This window comes from Pogonomyrmex barbatus, unplaced genomic scaffold (genome assembly GCF_055798465.1).
Source record: "Pogonomyrmex barbatus isolate J1 unplaced genomic scaffold, ASM5579846v1 scaffold3, whole genome shotgun sequence".
Taxonomy (NCBI): Eukaryota; Metazoa; Arthropoda; class Insecta; order Hymenoptera; family Formicidae; genus Pogonomyrmex; species Pogonomyrmex barbatus.
This window is the reverse complement of record NW_028297127.1, coordinates 12,386,519-12,411,545: the sequence shown is the minus strand read 5'-3', so window position 1 is coordinate 12,411,545 and position 25,027 is coordinate 12,386,519. Positions and strand designations below refer to the sequence as shown.

General features: G+C 35.0%; 6 protein-coding genes across 14 annotated transcripts in view; 4 read left to right on the top strand and 2 right to left on the bottom strand.

Annotated features, from left to right (window-relative positions):
* Nucleotides 1-9,248, top strand: part of LOC105422499 (kin of IRRE-like protein 3) — a 151,970-nt gene extending 142,722 nt beyond the window's left edge. For 3 of the 7 annotated variants that reach the window (XM_089079578.1, XM_089079584.1, XM_089079586.1), the window contains exons 9-13: nucleotides 334-472; nucleotides 2,197-2,384; nucleotides 2,702-2,835; nucleotides 3,699-3,924; nucleotides 7,823-9,248. In XM_089079578.1, coding sequence (XP_088935704.1) covers nucleotides 334-472; nucleotides 2,197-2,384; nucleotides 2,702-2,835; nucleotides 3,699-3,924; nucleotides 7,823-8,029 — 894 coding nt within the window. In that variant the 3' untranslated portion in view covers nucleotides 8,030-9,248. Of the gene's footprint in view, nucleotides 1-333; nucleotides 473-2,196; nucleotides 2,385-2,701; nucleotides 2,836-3,698; nucleotides 3,925-5,221; nucleotides 7,441-7,822 lie in introns of those variants that run through there. The other 4 variants (XM_089079582.1, XM_089079581.1, XM_089079580.1 and 1 more) reach the window with 4 other exon arrangements.
* A 1,291-nt stretch (nucleotides 9,249-10,539) lies between these two features.
* eIF6 (eukaryotic translation initiation factor 6) lies at nucleotides 10,540-12,698 on the top strand. Its single transcript, XM_011631888.3, has 6 exons — nucleotides 10,540-10,841; nucleotides 11,188-11,273; nucleotides 11,680-11,855; nucleotides 11,945-12,121; nucleotides 12,200-12,381; nucleotides 12,464-12,698. The coding sequence occupies exons 1-6, from the start codon at nucleotides 10,735-10,737 to the stop codon at nucleotides 12,477-12,479; spliced, it is 744 nt and encodes a 247-aa protein (XP_011630190.1). The 5' UTR covers nucleotides 10,540-10,734; the 3' UTR covers nucleotides 12,480-12,698.
* On the bottom strand, nucleotides 12,525-17,066 carry LOC105422500 (uncharacterized). 2 transcript variants are annotated; one of them, XM_011631886.3, is made up of 10 exons: nucleotides 16,536-17,066; nucleotides 15,571-16,450; nucleotides 15,244-15,495; nucleotides 14,908-15,184; nucleotides 14,534-14,811; nucleotides 14,314-14,457; nucleotides 13,952-14,195; nucleotides 13,680-13,822; nucleotides 13,446-13,581; nucleotides 12,525-13,362 (listed from the first exon to the last, which is right to left on the bottom strand). In XM_011631886.3, the coding sequence occupies exons 2-10, from the start codon at nucleotides 16,447-16,449 to the stop codon at nucleotides 13,184-13,186; spliced, it is 2,532 nt and encodes an 843-aa protein (XP_011630188.2). In that variant the 5' UTR covers nucleotide 16,450; nucleotides 16,536-17,066; the 3' UTR covers nucleotides 12,525-13,183. The 2 variants fall into 2 exon arrangements, with proteins under 2 accessions (XP_011630188.2, XP_011630189.2); XM_011631887.3 differs by having other exon boundaries at nucleotides 14,630-14,811.
* A 16-nt stretch (nucleotides 17,067-17,082) lies between these two features.
* On the top strand, nucleotides 17,083-19,353 carry amx (TM2 domain-containing protein 3 almondex). The gene is made up of 6 exons (XM_011631895.3): nucleotides 17,083-17,954; nucleotides 18,147-18,214; nucleotides 18,285-18,428; nucleotides 18,542-18,663; nucleotides 18,840-18,983; nucleotides 19,061-19,353. Exons 1-6 carry the CDS (start codon nucleotides 17,864-17,866, stop codon nucleotides 19,194-19,196), a joined length of 705 nt encoding a protein of 234 aa, XP_011630197.1. The 5' UTR covers nucleotides 17,083-17,863; the 3' UTR covers nucleotides 19,197-19,353.
* Nucleotides 19,354-19,667: 314 nt separating this feature from the next.
* On the top strand, nucleotides 19,668-22,544 carry IntS14 (integrator complex subunit 14). 2 transcript variants are annotated; one of them, XM_089079597.1, is made up of 8 exons: nucleotides 19,668-19,810; nucleotides 19,919-20,189; nucleotides 20,263-20,587; nucleotides 20,749-20,960; nucleotides 21,029-21,283; nucleotides 21,363-21,692; nucleotides 21,841-22,068; nucleotides 22,424-22,544. In XM_089079597.1, exons 2-7 carry the CDS (start codon nucleotides 20,013-20,015, stop codon nucleotides 22,063-22,065), a joined length of 1,524 nt encoding a protein of 507 aa, XP_088935723.1. In that variant the 5' UTR covers nucleotides 19,668-19,810; nucleotides 19,919-20,012; the 3' UTR covers nucleotides 22,066-22,068; nucleotides 22,424-22,544. The 2 variants fall into 2 exon arrangements, with proteins under 2 accessions (XP_088935723.1, XP_088935722.1); XM_089079596.1 differs by lacking the exon at nucleotides 22,424-22,544 and having other exon boundaries at nucleotides 21,841-22,153.
* On the bottom strand, nucleotides 22,122-23,058 carry LOC105422503 (pyroglutamyl-peptidase 1). Its single transcript, XM_011631889.3, has 2 exons — nucleotides 22,843-23,058; nucleotides 22,122-22,754 (listed from the first exon to the last, which is right to left on the bottom strand). Exons 1-2 carry the CDS (start codon nucleotides 23,056-23,058, stop codon nucleotides 22,365-22,367), a joined length of 606 nt encoding a protein of 201 aa, XP_011630191.2. The 3' UTR covers nucleotides 22,122-22,364.
* Between the last annotated feature and the right edge of the window lie 1,969 nt (nucleotides 23,059-25,027).

The following is a 25,027-nucleotide window of genomic DNA, read 5'->3' as shown; positions in this document are numbered from 1 at the left end:
TCAATTTTCGCACGCAATTTTTGTACGCGTTTCGCAAATAGTTAGTGAATCATCATTATCGCATATCCGTCGGATGTTTATATAGAATATTTAACATAAAAGATTTTTATACATTCATTCGAATAATAATTCTCTTATTATTGTTACCACGCGCTCTGTCAGTTTTGGTATTAAGCTAAATTTCGTTCGTGAAACGAACAAAATTTGGTGGACCACCGTGAGACGGTCGGGCAGAAAGCGGCCCGCGACGCTCACGTTCGCCATTTGATAACCGCGAAAGTGGGGACGTGGTAACGAACTTTCCATTCAAAGGACGTTAAACATGTGTCGCAGGTGGTGAAGCCGGCCATCACAGAGAAGTTTGTCGTCGTGACGACGGAGGGTAGCCCGGCCAGATTAGAGATCAGACTGTGCTCCGACCCGAAGCCGCGACTCGTGGCCTGGGAATGGGGCAGCACCAGACTGCACGCCGGTTAGAGACTGCTTGCCTCAAACTATCACAAGAAGTATTCGATTTCGTCTTTGCTTTGATCTTTTGCTTCCTGCCCCCCCCCCCCCACATATGTGTTCTATTATAAGTTTCGCTTCGAGGCAAATAACAGAGGTAACCGACGAAAGTGGATAACAGAGTCCAATTTTCTTTTCTATTTTATTTACTTTAACGTGCCATTCAAAGAGAAGTATGTACGCAATTTGAATAATTAGACCGATATGCTTCCCTCTTATTTAGTCGTCAGACCTGTCCGTAATCAATAATTTCTGTAATTTAAAATATTTTCTAAAAATATATAAAAATACATGATTGGCAAGTTAAAATTATTTGTATTATTTGAAAAAAAAATAAACAGAGAATTATTATGAGCCATTTATAACAAATTCAGTAATATAAAGAATGCAAGAAGTTAATATTCGGTCTTTATTGGTAGTATATAAGATGAAAGATTATTATAAAGCGATAGGTTTGCATTATTCAAGTATCCGATAAAGGGGTCGCCAGAAGAGAAAGGGTTAAGAGAATTAATGGCTCGACTCGCGGAAACTTTCTATTAGAGTTTAAGGGAACATTGATCTCTCCGGCCGTTTTGTATTACTCTTCGCAGTACAATGGCGCTCTAGATCGCTCGCCGCGCGAGTTACCCGCAAATGATAGCCGTATCCCACGCTCTTTATCTTTGTAAACGTGTCAGTAAACATGAGAAACATGGGCTACATGTGTACGAAAGAGATACGAGATACTTTCGAAGCACGTCATTAACGTAGAAAAATTATGACCGCGACGTTGGGCTGACTCGACCTTTCTTTATTCCTGCTTTGACTTTCGTCTCTTGGCTACCAACTTTTTCCCGCGGGTTTTCCTTCGTTACGCGTTCCCATGAAACGAAACGTCCGTCACCTCGCCCAACGAACTGTTAATGTATAAACTTTACCTTTGGTTTTTGTTTCGAATACTACAAACGAGTAGCACAAACGACCGTGTAGTTATTAACGCTCTCTTCTCTTTCTCCTTCTTCTCCTCTTCCTCTTTTTCATTCGATGAAACTGGAATCCCCGTTTAACTTTCCTTCACCTTCGTTGAATCGACGGAAAGAGTACTCGAGCCGTGAGGTTGCTCTTTCGTACACATTTTTTTAATGCTTCCCAGGATAATTGGCACTCCGCAACGGGTACGTTATCGACGATCGTGCTGCCACTCGCAATTACCCCCCTTACTTAATTGATCATTCGCCCATAACCCGAGCCATGAGATCGTTTCGAGACATCCGTCCAATTTCCGCGAGACCCAAATCGATGCTCTCTATCAGATACTCACACCGTTAACTTTTTGCACCCGGTTCATTTTTCGAGATACTAAACGACTAATTACTCTCTCTTAATCCGATTTTTCGCACCTACGTTATCAAGAGTCGTATACAACATTTAGAACTATTTATACACATTACATTTAAAATTTACATTCCATTTAAAGTCATTTTTATATTTATTAATGTTCATTTCTTATTTTTTTTCTCTTTATTTTTCTAATGATGCTTCGTTGATTCGATTTTTGTTTCGTATTGATTTCCCATCACTCCCTTGTATGAAATGCATCTTAACTGAGTGTTCGTTATTTTGCGAAATTTTATTTCAGTTATTCGTAGAAATGGAAATAAAGGATAAATTATCGAGAGATGCATGGAGTCGTTCTATTATCGGCAGGTGAAGTTCTGGAACCGCGCTATCGCGCGCTCGATCTGGAGCCACTGGCTTCGGAGGACTGTTACATAGCGATCTTGGAGTTGACAAGTACAGTGAAAGAAGATCAAAGGCTGTATCATGTTATCGTGGAGAACGATCGTGGCAGTGACAGACGAGCGCTCATGCTGAAAGTCGATGAGCCCGGCCAGGTAAACGTTGCAGTCGTAACGCTTTACGAATTCATTCTTTCCAAGACTTTTAACGTCTAAAACTTAAACTCTTTTCGTGTAAGCTCTCCTTTCATAGACAAACTAGAAAAGATATTTCACACGTCAAGGAATGTAGACTATGTTCACTTTGCGCGCAAAGTGAACATACAGTCCATAAAAGGAATTCTATATTTTTATATGATCGACGTGCGCGCGTATATGCAAATGCAGGTGGAAAAAAAACTACCAGGCTAAATCAACATTCGCGAGAGATGTTTTAGCGCGCGATGCACACAGAATATCTTTCTTTGTCGCAGATCCCGCTCGTTATCGGCGCGGTGGCCGGATTCACGGTGCTCTCGGTACTGATAATGGGATTCGTTTGTTTCCTACGTTCGGATAGATGCTGCGTAGCCAGAAACACGGTACCGGCGCTGCAGCAAGTGCATTGGTAAGCACGCGATATTACATTGCCCGGTGATTTATAGGCGAGTAGACGGCACCGTGGATCACGCGCGATGCTCCAATATTGTGTACATTTGACCAGGACTGTGCTGGAGTATCTGTAAAGCTGCAGGCGCAGGGATATAGGATTTTCGGTCGTGTCTAAAAAAGAAGAATAAATTTTTTTTAAATTTTATGTATCTCTTATTGCATATCGAGTAAATCAATAATGTGCGATTTAAAAGGATTAAAAGAGGAACGTCTAATCGAGTAGACATTACATTTCTAGAAATGTAGCGTCTGATCTGAAATCTGATAAATGATATAAGAAAAAGGAAGAATAAAGACTATTTTCTTATTGAGATCAAATCATCTTTTTTCAAAGGAACACGTGATAAAATTAATAAATTATTTAATATAATTATCTTAGTATATATAGGATATATATATATTATATATATATATATATATATATATATCCTATATATATATATATATATAATTTAAATCACAAGAATCGAGAGAGAGAGAGAGGGAGAGAGAGAGAGAGAGAGAGAGAGAGAGAGAGAGAGAGAGAGAGAGAGAGAGAGAGAGAGAGAGAGAGAGAGAGAGAGAGAGAGAGAGAGAGAGAGAGAGAGAGAGAGAGAGAGAGAGAGAGAGAGAGAGAGAGAGAGAGAGAGAGAGAGAGAGAGAGAGAGAGAGAGAGAGAGAGAGAGAGAGAGAGGTTCTCGTGATTTCTTTTCAAACTGAATGAGTTAGAGAATCCTTTAAAAGAATTATCCGAAAAAGGTATTACCTCGGCGTATCGCGTAGAATACACAAAGCATCTAATGAAACGAAACCAGGATGATATCCGTCGTTTCCACGCAGTACAAAGGCTTCCAACGCTATGATAGAGGATCCACGCTTGGCAGTGGATACGATGGATCGTACGAGTCAGCAGTTCGTTCCGGAGAAGCGAGCCAATCACGTTTTGAAACCCGTCCCATCGCAGCAATACCAGCAGGAGTGTTATCAGCACGACCCGCAACACCAACAGCAACATTATCAGAGGCATCATCATCATGGGCAGCCTCACGGACAGTATACGTTGCAGGTAAATTGAAAGTAAAATAAAATAAAAAAAAAAAACATACGAATTATACCTTTACACAATGCATAAAACCCGACGTGTTTCTCATTATTATTCTTTTTTTTTCTTTTCTTTTTTTCCGTTTTTTTTCTTGCTTTTCTTTTATTCATTTATACGCAGAAAAAAATAGTTTGATTGGCTGTACCAAGGTATTGTTTCAAAATGAATGAATTACAAATTTTGGTTGAATTGATCAGAGTTTAATCAGATTTTCGGTTAATTTAAACAGAAATCTGACCATTTCGATTGGAATTTTTAATTCAGTTTATTTTGGAACAGAATTTTGATCCAGCCAACCAAACTATTTTTTCCGTGCATGCTATTGCTACTGAATTGCACATAAAGTTTCTCACATAATTTATTCGAACATATTTGGAATCAGTAATTAAAATATTATAATCATAGATCGTGTTGCACGGCAAGTTTCTCGATATTAGTTAATTGTTTAATAATAACATATAAATTACATTATTGTTTTGCGTCCTTTTTTATTGTATATTAGAAAACGCAGTTATGATAGAAGCAAAAATCTTGAATTTTAAACGTTGTAAAAATTTTGCTGAATATAGATTAAAATTTTTTTACTGAAAAATAAATCATCTTGTTCCACCGAAGCGTGGTTTTATATCACAGTTATCACTTTAATTCTTTATCAAATAGTTTTGAATAATTAAAAAAAAAATGTAGTCTTTTCGTCTCTTTGACGTTAGTATATTTATACAACTCCATTCGCTTTTGTTAGTGTAGAGCATATCGAGATAAAAAATATTTGTATTTTCCTTCGATTTTATTGCACTGCCTAATCGGCACATCACTAGAGCATTAGCTATTCCGCTTTAGATAAGATTCTTTTTTAACTGCTTGCTTACTTTGCACTCGTCCGAAAGCACTAGCCACCTGACCGAAGCACGCGCGTTTAAATTTAATCGATGCACTCGCGAAGGCAAAACTGCAAGTGCATGCAACTTGACCCGATTGCGAACCGTTTCGGATCAAGCGTTTAATTCGCATCGTTGAATCAGCCCTGATGATTATCTTTGCCCATCGGACTGTTTTTCGATAATTATCGTATTTATTTATTTATTTATTTATTTATTTATTTTTTTTTTATTCAACTGTTCGCTTTTGGGGGCTCGTCAAGTAAAACGTATGCGCGAAAGAGAATTACAAGATTACGATTTATTTTATTTAAACGTTGACGCGCCCCACACGTCCGTATATGTCCATTAATTGAATCAATGAGCGAGCAATCTTGGCGCAGGAAAAATTCCTTCTACAGGACGAGGAACGGGACACGCTAAATCGGATTAAAAAAGGCAAGGAACGAGGAGCGCAAACTTTCCACCTTTTCTCCCGGAAAGATCTCGAGGGTTTTATATATAAATAAAATATTGTATTTGTGTTTCCAACACACACACACACACACACACACACACACACACACACAAAATACACACACACACACACACACACACACACACACATATTCACACGACCAACGTGGAGATGTATAAATATATAGACACACGTTACGCTTTAATGTACCCAACACACTCTATTGGGTCGTCCAAAAATTTGTTGATATCTTACACACCGATGAAAGTAATTAACGTGTACGCCATTCTCGACCGCGACTTTTCGCGCGCAAGAGTTTATTATGATGTTACGCGAACGTTATACATAATATATAACCATTATACGATTATACGGGAGATGACACCATTCATTAGCACAAGACACTCGTGCAAGAAGTTTTTAGACGATCCAACAGTTAAGTTACAATACTTATGCGGCGACACGGCGCGCGCTGCTCGCGCAAGTATCGAACGTATCACGTTCTCCGATCGCGATAGTCGCTTGAGTGATTTATGCGCTCGGTAGGGTGCATTACGCATGCATTTGGTTGCATCTAATTCCCGGGTGTCCCTCCACCAATTACCGCTGTGTCCTTGTTTGTAATTTAATTTAGATAGATGTGTACATAAGTAGAGCGTGTCGAGGATAATGCCGCCGGCGTCTCGCCGCCCGGTCGATTGAATCGCGCGCGATTTCCGTCTGAGTTGCATCTCATCCTTGTAAAAAGTAACCGGATTAAGCTGAATTGAGTGGAATTCATTACGGCTTGAAATTGAAACGCTTAATCGTAAACTGAATTCCTATCAATTCTCCTGCCGCGCTAGCTCGCTCCTCTCTTTCTCTCTCTCCTCCTCCTCTTTCTCTCTCTCTCTCTCTCTCTCTCTCTCTCTCTCTCTCTCTGTCTCTCTCGCGAGGATAGCTCATTTCGTTCTGTTCTGATTTCGCTTGCATCCAGAAAGGAGTGTATTCCCTGCAGCCGCGCGTCCTGCGGGATTCAAGAACGTAAGACTGAAATGCTCGACCGAGATCGCCGAATTTATGCTCGCAGTAGCAGCTCTTAATGACGGACGGCCGATCGCGCATCGAGATCATCCAATCCGTTTTTTCGAAAACTTACACGATTATGTAAGAGGATAGCTATAATTAATTGTTACGCGAGACTCGATACCGCCATACTCGATACTGCCATACTCCAAAACTGCTCCGTCGAAAAATTGTGTAGGCGCGATTAGTAAGTAATACCACAGACGTAATTCATATTTTTTTTTTCTTTTTTTTTTCTTTTCTTTTTTTCATCCTTGACGTCGTATGTTTGAGACGTTGACAAGCATTGCGAACGAATCGTCGAAGACCACATATGAAAAGTGTTTGTATCATAGATACTAATTAGTAATCAAAACTATGCTCATTACGATTTAACGATGATATATTGCTATCTATCGAAACACACTAAGTGCATATGTACATACGCATATACATACAATATACCTGTCTAGATCACGATCTAACGTACGAGAATCGTCGTCCAATTAATGAAAGTTTGACGTTAACAGCGATGCGTAATCGCCCACGTACGTTCCGCGACACTGCCACAATGCGCCTCTAACGTCGCTGTTGAAGGGGATAGTTTAAACACCTGGGCGGCCGACAGTGATCCTATTCGCAGTTGTATAGTAGCCGTGTACGAAATATATAATTTATCGGTCCAACGGAAATTCCAACGGAGGAAAAAAAAATATGGAAACCAAACTGTACAGAGAGATCGCGTCTCAGAGTGTGTCGACCAACGAGTGAGCGTGTCGGAATTGCATTTTGTATGTACTCTACATTTCACGAATTTATGTACAGAGAAACTTCCCGCCGATTACTTTCGTCCAAACTCAAATACCGACGCACCGTGTTATTTGCTGTTACCTCCGATCGTCGTCCTAGTAAGATTAGCTATGTTATATCTCCTGTTATCATCGTCATTAATTAAGTCCGAGGCGAGCATCACACCGACTTTGTAATCGGAATCAATGATACTGGGACTTCACTGTACCGGCATACGAGATAATTTCGAGGAATTGTCCCGAATTCCTTTTCGTGTATAAAGTTGTCATCATTAAAAAGTGATCACACATATGGGATATATACTGCCATTTATCATCGCCACCCATCCCGATCCCGACCACGAGACTATCATCGAAATTCTTTTAGACATTCTGATCTTGTTTTTGCATTTATTGAAAAATACGAATTATTATTATTATTATTATTATTATTATTATTATTATTATTATTATTATTATGTCGTAGACATTATACCGATGTATCATCATGTATAAAATTAGTCATCCACCATTCATTTGTTTCAAAATCATCATATGTATATTTATAATATTTTCTTATAGAATTTATAAGATAAACGAATATTTATACTTGCATTTATGTACAATTCAACATGTCCGTTTCTTTTTACAGTATCGTGCAGTATACGTACTCATGTGTATTTCATTCCCTTTAGTCTCGATCTTGCCTGCCATGTTGGATTTACTATCGAACTGTAGCCTGGACCATTTGGCACCTGTGTTGTCAGGGATGTAGAACGACCTTACAACTTTACGTCCTTGCGTGCCACGTTTCGGACGGGGACCCTAGAATTGCACAGATTGCACTCATGCTAGTTTCTATCCCTGACTGCCAAATAATAACCCGTAGAATATTATGGTAGCAATTCGTGCCCGTTCGTGCACTATACGCGTATGCATTCGTATCAAGTCCGCATTAGACTTCTGCAGCTCTGTATATCGAATCATATTCGAAACAATACGTTCATATTCGTATAAAATACTTTGTTATTTTTTTTCCACGGGAGAGATTTATATCAAATTAATTCACTTTGATATACACATAATCGATTAAACGTGCGTTTTTTGTGAAATTTTGTTAAACGAGAGAGAGAGAGAGAGAGTTTATTTTTATGCTGTCCTAAATTGATGTTTTTAATAAATGGATGCTGCTACGTATATAATTTATTACACGTTTATTAAATACACACACACACACACACACACACACACACACACACACATATATATATATATATATGTTTAATAAACGTGTAATAAATTATACGGTAGCGTCCACTTATTAAAAACTATATATATATATATATGTGTGTGTGTGTGTGTGTGTGTGTGTGTGTGTGTGTGTGTGTGTGTGTATATATTTATATATATATATATATACAAACGTTATATATATAAAATTATATACAAACGTTTTATACATAATTTTTGCTCCTTAAAGATACGGATTTAGGACAATTTGAAAATAAGTTCCTCAAACGAGTAGTCTCTCCCATGAAAGACAAATACTTGAGATAACATAAATATTCAAGACTCGGATTGTTCGACGAGCTGCGGCAGGCTAATTCGGATGGAAATTTGCGAGCTACCGAGGGTTAAGATCCTAAGATGAAAATTGTGCAGGGGGAGCAGCTGTTTCTCAAACCTGATCGTTTAGCGACATTGAAGCCCCATTACAAGAGCGAGAAGCCGCCGCAATATACAACGTTCAAGCCGAACAACTGAAGATTTTGCTATATTTAATTTTGTATCGACGGACGAGAGAAAAGCGAGGTAGAGAATAAGAGCGATAGGGGAAACGGATGCGGAATGGCACGAAATCAAATATAAAACCATAGCTACTTCTATCAACCTCATTTATTACGAATATGGGATATATCTAGGAGAATCGCGTACATATATGCATATGTAATAATTACGAATTCTTTTATGCGAACACATCGTGGCGTTTGAAAGGCGCGACAGCGACGAGTCTCTCGAAAAATATACTGCCGACGATTTCTTCGAAAATAAGACGATCGATTCGATCCTCAGAACCAATAAAAAAATGAAAACTACACGTATTTATAATGCTTACGATAATATTGTTAATAAAATGATGATTTTCATTAGCTAGTATCTTTATTGACACTTATTAAATACGAGCGGTAAGTTTTGCGAAACATCAATATTTGTACAATAAGTTTGCAGCAAAATTTTATATTGCCAGTTTGCTACATTTAACATTATTATTATAAATAAATTTAAAATGCTACCTGGACCTTTCCACTTCCAACCTCAGAAATTGAGAATTATTATACATGATCACGAACTATCAAATTTACAATTAATACATGCTATTAATTCATAAGTAAGTATATACCAATTTTACATCTTATTTAATTTTTGCACTTTATTATCATTCTTATTTCAAGTACTATTTCAAGTTTTAAAATTACCGCATACGAAACATTGCGTTCTAAAGACTCGAAATTTATGGTAATCTTAATGTTGATAATTAATTATTAAATACATTATAAAGAGATTTTTACATGATTTTTTTTTTTATGAAAAGAACTACTAACTTGTTTAAAATACTTCAGCTTATCAAAAATTTGTATATTTAACGTTATTCTATTTGTTGTCATTCTTTTACACTTGAGAAAGAACACAATATAGAAACGTCGTAATGTAAAAATTCCATCTCATCATATTATTTTAAACGTTATTGTCGTTCTATGAAAAATGATATTTTTGCGATTTTTTATACGTTATACATTTTTATTTACATTTCATCATCACATGAATCACATTTAACGTTATAGAATTACATACGTTAGAGAATTTCATGCGTTGGTCAGCATCTAAAGAAAATCCAAATCCGAATGTGGAGCTCACTAATCACAGGATTGAAGTGGATTCTTCAGTAAAAAAGATGTGGAACAAATTTTTGCAATTTTGTATTAATTCATTTTAAAATTCGATTAAAATTGATTTAAAGATAAGCACAATTGATTAAATATTTGGTAAGATGTTATTACAAAAAAATTTTATTTTTGTCCAAATAATTAAATGATTATACTTGTCTAAAATTTAATTGTAGTTTTGTTTTTAATTAAGCATTCTTTTGTTACCAATTCAAATATCTGCGATAAGTGAATCAGGAGTCTTAAAATCTTTCCGTCTTAAAATAATAATTCTTGAAAATAAAGCGTAGTTTCGCCGTTCTTCGGACGGCGCGGAAATACGATTTCGAAATAAGTCTCGAAATCAGGAAAAATTCAAGATGCGCATTCATACGGTGCGTCATAGATGAGATCGGTCGATAAAAAAGTCTCTATCGGAGTTCGAGTTGTGCACAGAAATCTCAAGAGGTCTCGAATGACGTCATCGTCGAGTGTGCCTTCATCCGCATTTTCGCATTTGTGCCCTCGTGTTCCGTCACGGAGGAGGAGACCTCGTGTTGGCGCGCTCTGAGTGGTTTCTACGAATTTTCGAGGTTAGATTCACTCATAGAGCGAGTTCACGAGAGTCGTTTACGTGAGATTTCGATTCATTCACGCCGATGTAAAAGCACGATCTTGCAGTCATGGCGGTGCGCGTGCAATTTGAGAACAACAACGAGATCGGCGTCTTCTCGAAGTTGACAAATTCATATTGCATAGTGGCAATCGGCGGCTCCGAAAACTTCTACAGGTAAGCGTGACGTCACTCATAACGCAACTGTACGAAATCGGCATTTACAACCGATATTTTTTAATTATTTAATCTCATTTATTAATTCAACACCATTCGATACAATAATAACGAAATACAAATGTTTCTATATTATAACCTCAAAGGTATGTCACAAAATGGTGTAAAATAGTATCTTGTTAAGCAAGATAAGATAAAATGATAAGCATCACATTTCTGTATAAATATAATATAAATATAGATTATAATGTGATACATAATGAAAAATATTACCTTTATTATTATTCTTCTAATCAATATGTTTTTATAATTATTCCAATTCCATTTATCATTGTTGTAATTACAGTGTATTTGAAGCAGAATTAGCAGAGGCAATTCCTGTTATCCATGCATCAGTGGCAGGATGCCGCATCGTAGGTCGATTGTGTGTTGGTAAGCATATTAAAATGACTATATTTTGGAAGTTTTCACAAATATATTTTCTTTAAAATTTTATAGTGACTTGTGGGTTATTATTATAATCCATTATTGATGCTAATGTGTTTCATGAATATTACATTTTATTTCATTAAAATGAAAAGCAAATATTCATTAAATGATTTTATTTAAATATTAAAATGATTTTGTTTAAAATGTTGCTGTCGAATAGTTTTTGAGAACTCTGTAATTTTTATTTCTTCCCATACTGAGAAAAAATTAATATAAAACACCCAAATAATTTTTGAACAAATCATTGCCAAGAATTATTATTGTTATTATTGTAATTATTATTGATGTCTTATCTATATTGTGTGTATGTATGTGTATACATATATGATAAATATTTTACTTAATATAGGAAACAAAAATGGATTACTAGTACCAAATACGACAACAGATACAGAATTACAACACATTCGAAATTCTCTACCAGATAATGTCAAAGTGCAGAGAGTGGAAGAAAGACTTTCTGCTCTTGGCAATGTTATAGCATGCAATGATTATGTTGCTTTAGTTCATCCAGATCTGGATAAGGTAAATCTTTCATTCAATTTCCCTTATATTAACAATTAGAGATGTATTAATAATTTAACAATTTTAATAAACCATACCTTTGATCATAGGAAACTGAAGAAATTTTAGCTGATACCCTGAATGTGGAAGTATTTAGACAAACTATTGCAAGTAATGTTCTTGTCGGATCATATTCTATTTTATCCAATCAAGGTGGCTTGGTACATCCAAACATGCCCATACAGGAACAAGATGAATTATCATCTCTTCTACAAGTACCACTTGCGGTAAGAGTAACAATAAAATTCCTGGATTTTTTTCAATTGTTTTTTCTATTCTAAATTAATCTTAATTTACTATTCTAGACTGGTACAGTGAATAGAGGCAGTAATGTGATAGCTGCTGGAATGGTTGTAAATGATTGGGCTGCTTTTTGTGGCATGGACACAACCTCGACAGAAATCGCCCGTATTGAGAGTGTTTTTAAACTTAACGAAGCTAATCCAACTCCTATTACGTCGAGTATGCGTGCACCTTTTATAGAAAGGTAAAAACTAAAAGAATAGATAGCATATGATTATATTAATATTATAATATTTTTCATGTAACAAAAATTTTTATCGTTTTAGCATGTCGGACTTATAAGAAAAAGAACTTTAAAGCACTGGAAAAAATATACTGGGCTATATGTAATATGTACATAAAACTTGATATATTTATGGCTTTATGTATCTGCACAGGATTATTCTTTCATCAACATATCTATGACAAATGATACGTGATTCCGACAAGAAGATAACGAATGTAATAAGATACTCTGTATTAAGATTTATACGAAATATAGTGTTTCTTTGTGTTCGTTCACACATTTGATTAACGATACCGTTACATACTATTATAAAGTAAATTAGCAGTCATTAATATGCACGCTGACATTCTTTGAGAAAAATATGACGAATAAGAAAAAAATTAAGCAATAGAAAATCAAATTATTTATATATTATTTCGCGAATATTTTCCTTATAGAAATATTTGTAACGAACGTATTATATAAGCTTGTTTTTAACAACGTGCATATATAAAAAATATGCTTTTCATAGTCAAGTTTGATAATCAATGAATATGACTGTGTATAAAACAGAAATATTCTATTGAAATATATTTTAATCAATAATATTCTCTTTGAATACAAACGCGATCTGTGTCAAAAAATGTAAATTATTTCCATCCTGTTGATTTACATAGTAAACAAACTATGAATAAGAACATTTTGTGGACTGGCCAATTAATAAAATTTATTGTAAATCAAGTAAGGGCCAGTCCGGTTTTTTAATTTTTGATCGGTAAGACTAGAGTAGCGGTAGTTGTTCTGCGTGTAACAATTCAGTGGCTGCGGCGGAATCGGCACACATAACCAATGTAATGCCTGCCTGGTAAGATGCCGGAATGCGAATGTGAGTCGCTGCAGTAGGCGGCCTATTAGGTGGCCTAGGGCGCACTGATTCTCGTATCATATTTACAACTTGCCCTATATCACAAATGTTTCATTGAAATTATTGTGATCAAAACAATATAAATATATATATGTATATACACACACATGTAACATACCAAGAACATTAAGTTTTCGCCACTTTTGATCCATTGTCGCGAGTGGCGTTAGATCCATACTTGCATTCCAATGCGCTAAAACATCTGACCTTCGTATTAACAGAATACTGGGACTAACTAACTGATGCCATACGAGCTAAAAGCATATCACAAATATAAAATTTCAGCTAAACTAATTTCATAACAGTATATTTTAGTAAATATGTAATTTATATCAGTATTGGTCGTACGAACCTGTTCAGGCAAACATTCTAACGGATTTGTTAAGTATATACCGGCTTGTCCAACACCGAATATCATTTGATGATGCCATGCATCTGGTATACCACAACCTTCGCCACAATGCTGCAAGTTCAACGTCGCGATTGGTGCAGCACCTAAAATATAATAATATATTTTGCATTAATATTTTTTTATCTTTGTTATATATTTTGTGATCAATTATATTTTCATATTAAGCTGTATTATCCACTTAAAAAATGATATATATATCACTTAATTTTTACCTCTGGAGATCCAATAATGTAACCAATGAGATAATGACACTTTTCTTTCTGGATAAAATGCAAAAAACTTTGTTATAGCTGCACCATTTGTCGACAGAGATATCCCTCGTGCTATATCTTTATGAGTTGCTCCTGCTACCGATCGACTGACAAGATATTTCGGTAATGGTACGTTTAGTTCTCTCAATCTCGTATTTACACCTTTTATTAATACTTCCAAAGAAAATGATATATTTAAGGCCAGCTAAAAAGAGACAATTTATATGTATAAACAAATTTTGCGAAATTGTAAGACAAATTTTAGAAAATTTTATGCTTTTTTTACATGTAATTTTTACATATTTATACTTCAATATACATACCAAAGCATTAATTGCAGATGTAGCACCACAGGCGGAAGTACCAATTTGGGTAACTTGCTTCATTGTGGCTTCTTGTTCACTCCATAGCATTACTTTTTCAATCGGTGGTAATCCATCTAACCGCTCGTTACACAATTCATTTTCCTGTTTGAATATTATTTAATATTTAATGACATGATTTGTTCAATTGTTAAATCCGTTTAATAGTAAATATATTAACCAGATTGGAATCACCACTTTGATTAAACGCAGCATGCTTATTGAGCATTAGTTTCTTAGCCATTATTCGATGATAAAGCGTAGAAATGAGATTAACCTTCCTGGCATTCAAATTGGAATTATCCGAAACAGACGCTGCCGACGGTTCAATCCACAGCTCAGAATCCGAATCTCTATTATCACCAGGCGAAATAAGATCACCACTTGTGTTATGATAACCGTAAGATTCGCGTACTGGACAACCTGTATTACGGTAGAGCGTTGCGCTGTCCCATCTTCCTGTAAATTTCATATAAATGTGGAATATTTTATATGATAATATGAATCGTTAACTATAATATGAACCGTTAAGATAGCCACAGTGTGAAATAATACCGGTTCCAGCGCTAGTACTGGGCATCCATGGAGCTGAATACGTTGACTTCGCATTTTGTTCTATTGTGCATTGATTACTTGTGCATTGTTGGAAAGCTGTATGATTAACATTCTGATTAACAGTTTGTTTTGAAGTCTGCGGTATTGCTGTCAATGCCTGCTTAGATACAACTTTTCCACTACTCAGATCATTAAGCACCGGATCTTGTTCTATATTATCTAATGCTATATTTTGTATATCTTCATTTATGGAGGCCAAATCACTATCTCCAGTATCCTGCAAGGTAAAGAGAAGCATTATAACTTGAATCGATTATAGTATCATAAATATCTTACCAGTTCACAGGAAGGCCCGGGATCAAAATCCATTTCCAGAAAATCCATCTCTGGACTCGACCTACCACTATGGTTCTGTCCCTCTGCTTCCTGATTTTCTGCATGATCTTGATGTAATTCTTCTTGCTGATCTAAATGAATCACATCATCATTTCCCTTATAAGTATAGATGCAATAGTCTTCTCCATCAGACATATCTCCTTCATTTCCAGAACTAGAATCCATCCTTTCTACCTGTTCTCTCTGCAAAGCCTAGAAGTAAGAAAATTAAATTTTATGAACAAAATGAAAACATTTAATTACACGATCCAATATGCTAAAACCTACTCTCTGCAGTCCACTGGGTCCAGCAATTTCTCTGCTGCCATTGATATTAGGTCTTAGAAAACAACAAGTCCCTTGACTTGTCGAACCTATACTACCACCTATGTTATTTAGTATACGTTTAGATCCATAGGACTTTGATGTCCAGGAAGAATCAGCCTCTGGACTAGAATCTGAACTGCAAGAAACCTTAGAAGGACATTTCTCTATGACAGATGCATAATCCACATTGTTTTTCATATCCGCATCGTCGTTTGATTTAACTGTTGATAAATTAGAAGGTGTTGATGATACATTCAATGTAGATACACTCAAATGCAATGTAGCACTGCTAGCAGTGGTAGAATTAAGAACGGCTGGTGCTAAGTTATGATTGAGATGTAGACCCGTTTGAGTGGAAGATAAATTCAAGTGCATTTGGGACTTAGGCAAATTCAACGAGCTCGCATTCACAACAGTCTTAAGCTTCAATTGACAATTAACAGCATTGGTGTTTACAGTCTGAGGTTTGATATTGGCGGTTGTGTTTGTAAACATGGAAGATATGTTCATGTCTTGAGAAACATTTTGCTCCAAGGAGTTGGCACAATCGGACATGGAGGTTTGTACAGATTTCGTTCCATTGGAGAGCACGACAGGGGTTTTGACTGGCAGCACGAGCTTGATGCTACCTTGATGCTCATCACTGTTGTTATTCAGCCTCAGCTGTCCGTCCGCCCCGTTCTCCAGCGGCACCTTGGACGTCATAGTGTCTTGGTCCACAGATGATTGATTGTCATTCTTCAGACCGACATCCACCCTGACCTCCGCTTTGTCCTGATTGCTCCCATCGTTTCCCTTTGAATTCATATTACCCTCGACGACGATGGCGTTACGCGGCATCCTGCAAACCAAGACGCACACAATAACACTCGTGAATAATCTTCTCCGATGAGATAAAACCTTACATCTCCCATCGACGTGCTTACCATGTGGCACGATACGAGATCACTTTAGAAATCGACTAACGGCATAGGGACTCCGGCGGCGTTGCACAGAGCCGGAGGTCGAGGATCTCTGAAGGATGCGATTCCGCTGTGTGGTTAGGCGGGGAACTCACATCACTCGGTTCCGGCCGGAACTATGGGCTGAATTATGAGGAAAAGGCGCACGGCTCGCGCGAGTCTCGTGCGTTTCCCTTCACGAGGGAAGAAAAAAAAAAAGAAAAGAGGACACCTCTCCTTTCAGACGAAACTGCCGAAACGCCTCACTATAACATCCTAACAATCCGTCTCGTAGCGATACCGGAAGTCAGCTGATTGTCGGAAACGAGCGTACTACACGCGAGACTCGCTCGTTCCTCGCATCGCCTCTGCCGCTCGTTTTTCACTTCATCGCGTTCATCTCTCTCTCTCTCTCTCTCTCTCTCTGTTTTTTTTCTTTTTTTGTATTGCTAACGCAATTGTCTTGCGAAGGCGATCGCCTTGTGAAGTATATTCAAGGGTGTTCCGTGTCGTCAATTATTATTATTATACAGAGAGACATGTATCGTTACGATCGTCGATCTCACCAGGATGCGATATCGCATCGCGCGACGCGGCGTGCATTCTCGGTGTACACTCGATGCCATAAATGCTCTCCGACGTTCCGGTTTCGATTTGAGAAACGGGATTGCGGAAAATACGAGTTTCCCGATAATCGGGTGAAAGGAGGTGTAAGAAATTGATTAGAAAGTGAGGACAGGAAAAATGAGTTTAGTGAATAGCCATGTAGGACAGTCTTCAGAATAAGAGATCGTAAAGAGTTAACGGAGAGGGATGATGGTGCAGAGTGTCGCGATTTGTAAACGAAGGATTCGAACGAAGTTCGAATCTCGATCGGTTTTATTAATTTTTCCACTTCTTACGAAAGGAGTGGAAGTCGAGTAGAATTAAATGCAGAATTAAAATAGGCGTAGCGAATCTGATTGGCTGCTCCATGTTGTTCCTCACATCACACGCATATTAATGCGTATTTTTATTTCGCGAAGGTTAATTAAAAAAAAAAAAAGAAAAAGAAATAACGAAGATTGCATTTGAGCGACAAGAGGAAAAATGAAAAAGTATCCGATCTCGCCGAATCACGATTTGTTTAAACGTACGTTCGATCGAGAAATGTCCTGAACTGAAAGGTGCATTAATGATGTCAGGTGTATAATACTCGACGCGAGAGTGCTGTGTTTCTCTTTCACGGTGTACGGATAATAAATTCCGGATTCGAGACGCGCGGCGAGTCCTTTGGCACTCGGTGGTCTGGTGAGAGGAAATCCTGGCGCAGAATGAATGTCATCCGCATCACATCGAAGAACGTGGTATTCCTCTTCATGGCGCTTTTGTCAACGTCCGTCCAGGAAGCTCGCATGGATTACGGTGAATGAATTCGCTTCCTAACCACTAACGTGCGAGTTTAGCGAGAGAAAGTTCTTACGCGAAATTTTTGTGAAAATCTCGATATTGGGATGAAATTATATTTATATTAACGAATAGAAGCATCCTCTGAAATATATGATATTTTTCTCTTTATATACTTGGTGCCTTGAATATTTAATGTAATCATTACAGGCACTGCAACTAGCTATGCAATGAAGGAAGCCAATGTAAACTCCACACCAGCTTACAGCAGTAAGAAAGTAAGACTCCTTCAATCTAAATAATAATTTTACATAATAATACTTGTAAGTATAAATTGTTAAATTATAGGAGGAAATGGCTGGTCTATGCCCAAGTGGGATACCTTGTACAGAATTGAGTGGGGAGTGTCTGAAATGTAATTTAAACTATAGTTGCAAATACGGCGCCATGTATGAGACAAACTGTTCAGTGTTGGAACACGTTGACTGTATAGTATGTTAAAACATTTTTGAGAGAGCTGCTTTCAGATTCTCTTTTTAGTTTAAGATTTAAAATTCTTTCTTATATTTATATAATTTAAAATCATATGTCTTATTTATTTATAGGGAGAGCAGACTTTCTCAAAGAAGTACATGTGTCGTTACTGTTATCAAACTGATCACTGGGAACATCTGTGCCATCAAAAAAATTCATGTAGCTCAGTAGCATCTCCTCAACAATATTATAGGTTTGTGACCTTAAATTTCGTCATTAATATTGAAATAATGCTAACAAAATAGTCTTCTGATTAGACAGATATATTTTTATAATTTTTTAAATTGAGATATTAATTTGTTGAAGTATTAAGAGAGAAGGATATGTATGGCTATCTATAAATATTTATTTGATATTCTTATCGCGCAGAACAAATTGTACGGTGAACGATGACATATTATGTCTGGGCAGACGGAAGTTTATGAAAAATTTGCCTTGTAACTGGACAGTTGGATATCGATGGTCTACAGCTTTAATCTTGAGCATCACTCTTGGAGGATTTGGTGCAGATAGGTAATTGATGATTTTACATTCATATTATTTGAAATGTTTGTGATCAATTAAATATAAAATTCTTCTATAAATTCTAGGTTTTACTTGGGACACTGGCAAGAAGGCATTGGCAAGCTTTTCAGTTTTGGTGGACTGGGCGTATGGACCTTGATCGATGTAATATTGATCTCTATGAGATATTTAGGTCCCGCTGATGGCTCTTTATATATTTAAATTATTTATGGATGTTGTAAATATGAGATTTAAGGCTTATTTTATCATAATTTATCATAGCTTTTATAGAAATGTTATATTTGTTAAACTAGGTACAAATTAATGTGATATATGTATATACATATATATAGATATGAACAAACTGCTTTTATAAAAATGAAGTTTACATTTCTTTAGTTATAGATAATAATTGTCAACATATCTAGAGAGAAAGATTTAGCATAATTTCTATTAAGCTCTCAGAAGATTAAAACAAAACAAATGTTTTTTGTAAAAATTATAATTTAATATAATTAGTATAATTTATTTGTTAATAAATATATCTAGAAAATTTACATAAAAATTCTAATTTAATCTTTATTATTTAAAAAATAATTAAAATAATCATATGTTATATGTCTATAGAATTTTGAAGTTTTTCATCGAAGGCATATTATGTGGAATATAAATTTTTGTATACAAAAAAGTAGAATATTCTCAGAATAGGTTAGATATTCGAGGCGCCTGTAAAATTGACTGATGCATCGATACGGTGGTATTATTAGTCAAAGAGATGTGTTAGCACATCAGAAATATTGTTAATGAAATTATTTTTTAATATTTATTAATTCGAGGCAAGTAACCTCCAAAAAAGAAAAATTAATATACAGAAGAACTCCATACATGACACAAAAATGATATCATTTTCTACATAACCTATAAATCTGTGTTTTTTTTTATAGATTCAAAGAGAGGCTATACTGTTGATAAATAAATTATGAGACTTGCAAGTGTCTCTAGTTTTTAATCACATTTGTTGTAATTGCGAGTGTCAAAATGCCTACGGTCGTAGCGTTAGATGTCTCCCTGTCAATGAGGAGACCTGTGTTAACAAGTGGGACGAATGATAGTTTACAAAATGAACCATTAACGCGGCATCATTTAGCGGTGCATGGCATAAACGCTTTATTACATTACTTACAAGTTAACTCAAAGCTAGAATTTGTGTCACTGGTAAGAACAGGTTACAATATCAAAGTACAATAGATACATTAACATACAACTTGATAAATCTTTCAATTTTCAGATTGTATTTTCGTCATTGTACGAAGTAGTCTGTCCTTTTACTCGTGATTATGATAGTATACGTGTAAAGTTACAAACTATTGAGGAGTGGGATAAAACATGCATTGAAGGAGCATTACATGGAGTTAATAATGTAATTATGGCAGAATGGGGTAATGCCACAGCTTGCCAAGTAATATTAATTACAGATGGTAATCCAGGCATAGGACCAATGTCCTTAGGAAATTCGTTAAGTGCTTTAAACGTTGCACAAGACATAAATCCTTTTCCATTACCTTTTCCATATCCAGGAAAATTAAGCATAGTTTGCATTGGACCACAGCAAGGTAAGTCAATATGAAAATATTATATTTAAATATTATATTTTATCTTTTATTTTATATACACACACACACAACATTTATGTGCGTGCGCGAACACACACACACACACACACACACATATATATATATATACACACATATATATTGTTCATATTGTATTTCAGATCCTAGTTTGCAGATCGGTTTACCCCTATATCAACGTCTAGTTGATCTAGCTGGTGGTGATAGTATTGTATTAGTTCCTGAATCACCACTTAGTAAATATACTGTCGCAACTTGCTTTCAAAAACTAGCTGAAGCTAATTATGTTTCCTTTCAAGGATACTTACAATGTGGACATTTAGGTTCTCGTATTTTATTATCTCCAGCTCCCATGGTAATTACAAGTATTATGAGAATATATAATAAATTATCTTAACTTATACTATTTTATATATATTTCAGCCTTATACAAAAAAGACAGATTTCGAATTAGCTCCTGGCTTGGTAATATCAAAAACGATAGAAATATGTGGATTTATATCTGTCGGGGATGTTGGTAGTCCAAGTTCCATTTCTAGACATTTAGTATTACCATTGGCAACAGAGAAAAATTCAAGTATGCAAGGTATATCATTAGAAGAGGATTCAGATACCGAAGAGAATGGCGACGAGGGAAGAATGCCATCTTTTTGTGTGTTGCTTCATGGAGCATTAAAAGTAATGTAGAAATTTTATGATTATTACTATTTTAATATGATTGAAATTATGTATATGTGATTATTGATATATTTTACAGGTAGAAAACATGGCAGCTCTTTGTATGTTGAACAATGAATGGTATGGATTCATATATTCTTGGGCAGATACTAAGAAGAAATCTAATTTAATGCTAACAGTATTAGAACCAGGATCCCACGTCGTACCATGGTTAGGCAATTTCAATAATTTGGGCCCGTTAGACACGGTTAAAAGTTCTCCAGTCAGTTTTCCAGTTAGACCAGCCGAAAAGAGAAGCTATACACAGAATGCTCCATCATGGATTCGCCAAGTTGGCTTGCAATCTGATATTCAAAAAATATTAAGACATGCAAGAAAATTACCCGATAAGACACAAAATTTCTACAAGGTAAATTTAAAGGATCGGAAGAATATATTGCATAGCTTTGTAGACGATTCAAGTGATCATATTTAAATCGTATACAATGCCATACAATGTATTCAAAAATTATTACACAATGCTATGCAATGTTTCTAAAATTATCTTTTTATCACAGGAGGTGAACAGATTACGACGTGCAGCAGCATCTATAGGATTCATAGAGTTATTAGAAGGATTAGCGTGTATTTTGGAGCGAGAATGCACATTACTACCACCAAATCTGAATCCCGATTGCACAATCCAAATGGGACATGTTGCATCAATGATTAGAAAACCAGAATTTCATGAGCTTAGATACAACATTCCACCCGCACGAACGAAATTTCAACCTGGATCATGAGTTGTAATAAACAATAACCAAAATGTTATTACATTTGTATCAAAACTGAATATTCGTACAGCAAAAATAAAATTTGTATTTATTATAATCATTATATATCCCATATAAATATAACATATTTTATATTACATATTTCTATTTTACAATCTGCTTGATTTAATTCTTTTGTAAATATAAACATCAGCACATTGTAATTATATATCATAGCATATATAAGGAAATATGCTGAATATACAGGATTTTTATAAAAATTTATTATTCTCTATTATTAGTTATTGGCAGTTTAGCAAATACAATTGTTAGTTAAGTTTCAAGTTTCTTATTAAATAACTTAAAATGTCATATAAACCGTTTGCAGTTTGTATACTGGAGTACTTGTCGAAATCTGGGACATGCACAAATAGAGTCTTTGTCGGTTCAACAGAAAGAGATTGATAAAATATATATTCGCACAAATATCTACCGGCATTATACGAGAGGCAAGCTGTACAACTATTTCTTTCAAAATTTTTATTTATGTTATCACAAAGCTCTTCAATATCAATCCCAGTTTCCAGAATGTTGCATTTAACATCCGTTTCATCCGGACGTTTATCACATATGTCAAACCTAACATAACCGTTGCTGCAAGCATGACGCTCTATCGTCAAAGATTTAGCTTTGCTAGACACACCTACATGTAGGACAATCTGAAACAAAAAAAATTATAAGAAAATATGTGAATACTGAGTATGTTCTATTCTATTCATAATTCTATTTGTGTGCAACATTACTTACTGATGGATTGTATTTTTTCCAGAGCTGAGGGATATAGATGGATACGTAATCATAGGAGACCGGAATTTCTTCTGCGATCAGTTTGACATTAGAAAATTCTACAGAATTCGCCCATAGCTTCTGCAATTCTTTCACCGCTTCCCAACTAGCGTTGACCATATGTGTGCCAAATGGGCCGAAGCCAGTTACTACAATTGTGCATTTGGGATCATTCATTTTGTAAATGCAAACGGATTCAACAATGTACCCCCGGTTCTAGTCAACTTGAAAATGTTTAATTCAACTATTTGTAATTTAATTTCTTATCTCAAAGCGTCGCGTTATCGCGAAACTGATATCTATCACATCGAGCCAGGTCTGCGAATGATTTATTAACTTAATGCGAATCACATTGAATAAGTTTGTCCGACGATTACGGAATAACTGACGTTGTCAGAAAATTTCGTTCGAACATTCGCGATTGCATGCAAGTAAATTTATAAATCTACAAATATCGCGCGTGGGACGCATATTGAACGATATCCAACTGTATATCTCTGGATTATCATATTTTATACTAAAGTATGTATCATGTATATACATTTGTCAAAACAACCGAGTATTGGGAAAACGATTAGAAGAAGAGAAATATTGCACTCTACATAATCAAACGTATACTTGTTTCAATTCGGCACAACTAGAATGAGCGGATTCGATTGTTGCTCTGGTCCATTCTTTCGATCGTTTCGATTTCGAGAATCGTAACATTGTTTCTCGAAAGACTCGAATCATAAAAGTTCAAGCTCGTCTCAAGTCAAATCATAAAAGTTCAAGCTATCTCTCATAATTATTGATTATTTGAAATTAGAGCCGCTTTACAAACAAAATTATCAAGTTTTATAGCATCATATTTTTGAATGACTAAACACAACAAATTCTCACGTATTTATAACACAAGAATATAATATTATAGTAGTAGTTATTTTAAACAAGTAAGACAATGCGCGGCTTGTATTTTTTAAAACAATAAAGGAGAATAGAAACAAGTCACTCAAACAATAGATTTATCGAGGGACATTTTTAGGACATCTTAAAGATATTTAATCTAGTATATATATATATATATATATATATATATCGAATAAAATGTTGTATGGGTAGGAACAAATAATGAAACACTTCTCTTCTCTAAATTAAATTTATTTGTATAGAAAAATTAATATCAACATATCGAAACAATGAATTTCGATTGAGTTCTCTTCAGTTGTCATTAAAAATAAATATATAATGTACAGACATAAAAAAATTAGGAACAAATCAAAAACTTTCTGCAAATTCGTAATTACTTTAGCACAGAAATGAAATAAGAGTGACAAACAAGAAATGTTTTGTGTTAGTGGAATGATATTTATTCATACATAAAATAATTATAAAAAACATTTTAATGATTATATTATAACAATTATTAATTTGAATTGAATTGAATAACAAATATTATCTATTAATGTTTTCATGTATCTCTTTTTTGATCATTAATTTATACCAAAGATTGATTTATATTTTGCACTTTAAATATTTTCTATCTCACAAAATATTTATATTTTGTCAATATTTGACTTTCCTTGTTTCTTAGATAATTATCAGTAAGTTAAATTTTATTAAAATCTTTTACTTTCTCTGATATAGAATCACTAGATATATTTTTGGTCAGAAGTTAAATGTATAGGAAAAAGGGGGGTAAGATGATCTTAAGGTTTGTCAATTTTTTTTTTATTTTTATAGTAATGTAAAAAGAATGATCAATTTTTTTTTGGTTAGTTAAAATCTTATTCATCATTTGCAGAAACTGAAAAGTTTATAAATAAATTAGAATTTTGTATAATTTAAATTTTTGAGGATACATCAATTTCGTCATCTTGCCCCCATAATTTATTAATGCTTGACATTTTATTTTGTTCAAAATTTTTATTTATATAGATATAGCAAATACAACAAATCGAAAATTTGGGTTCGAAAAAGATGTACATGTACATGTAATAACTTTACAACATATACATTTTATAAATATATAATTATTTTTTCTCTAATTTTTTTATAGTAAATTTTGTATATTATACTGTATATTATATTGTATTATACTGTACTATACTGTAAGAGAGAAAATATTTATATGTAATCTTTACTTATATCATTTATATATGTATAT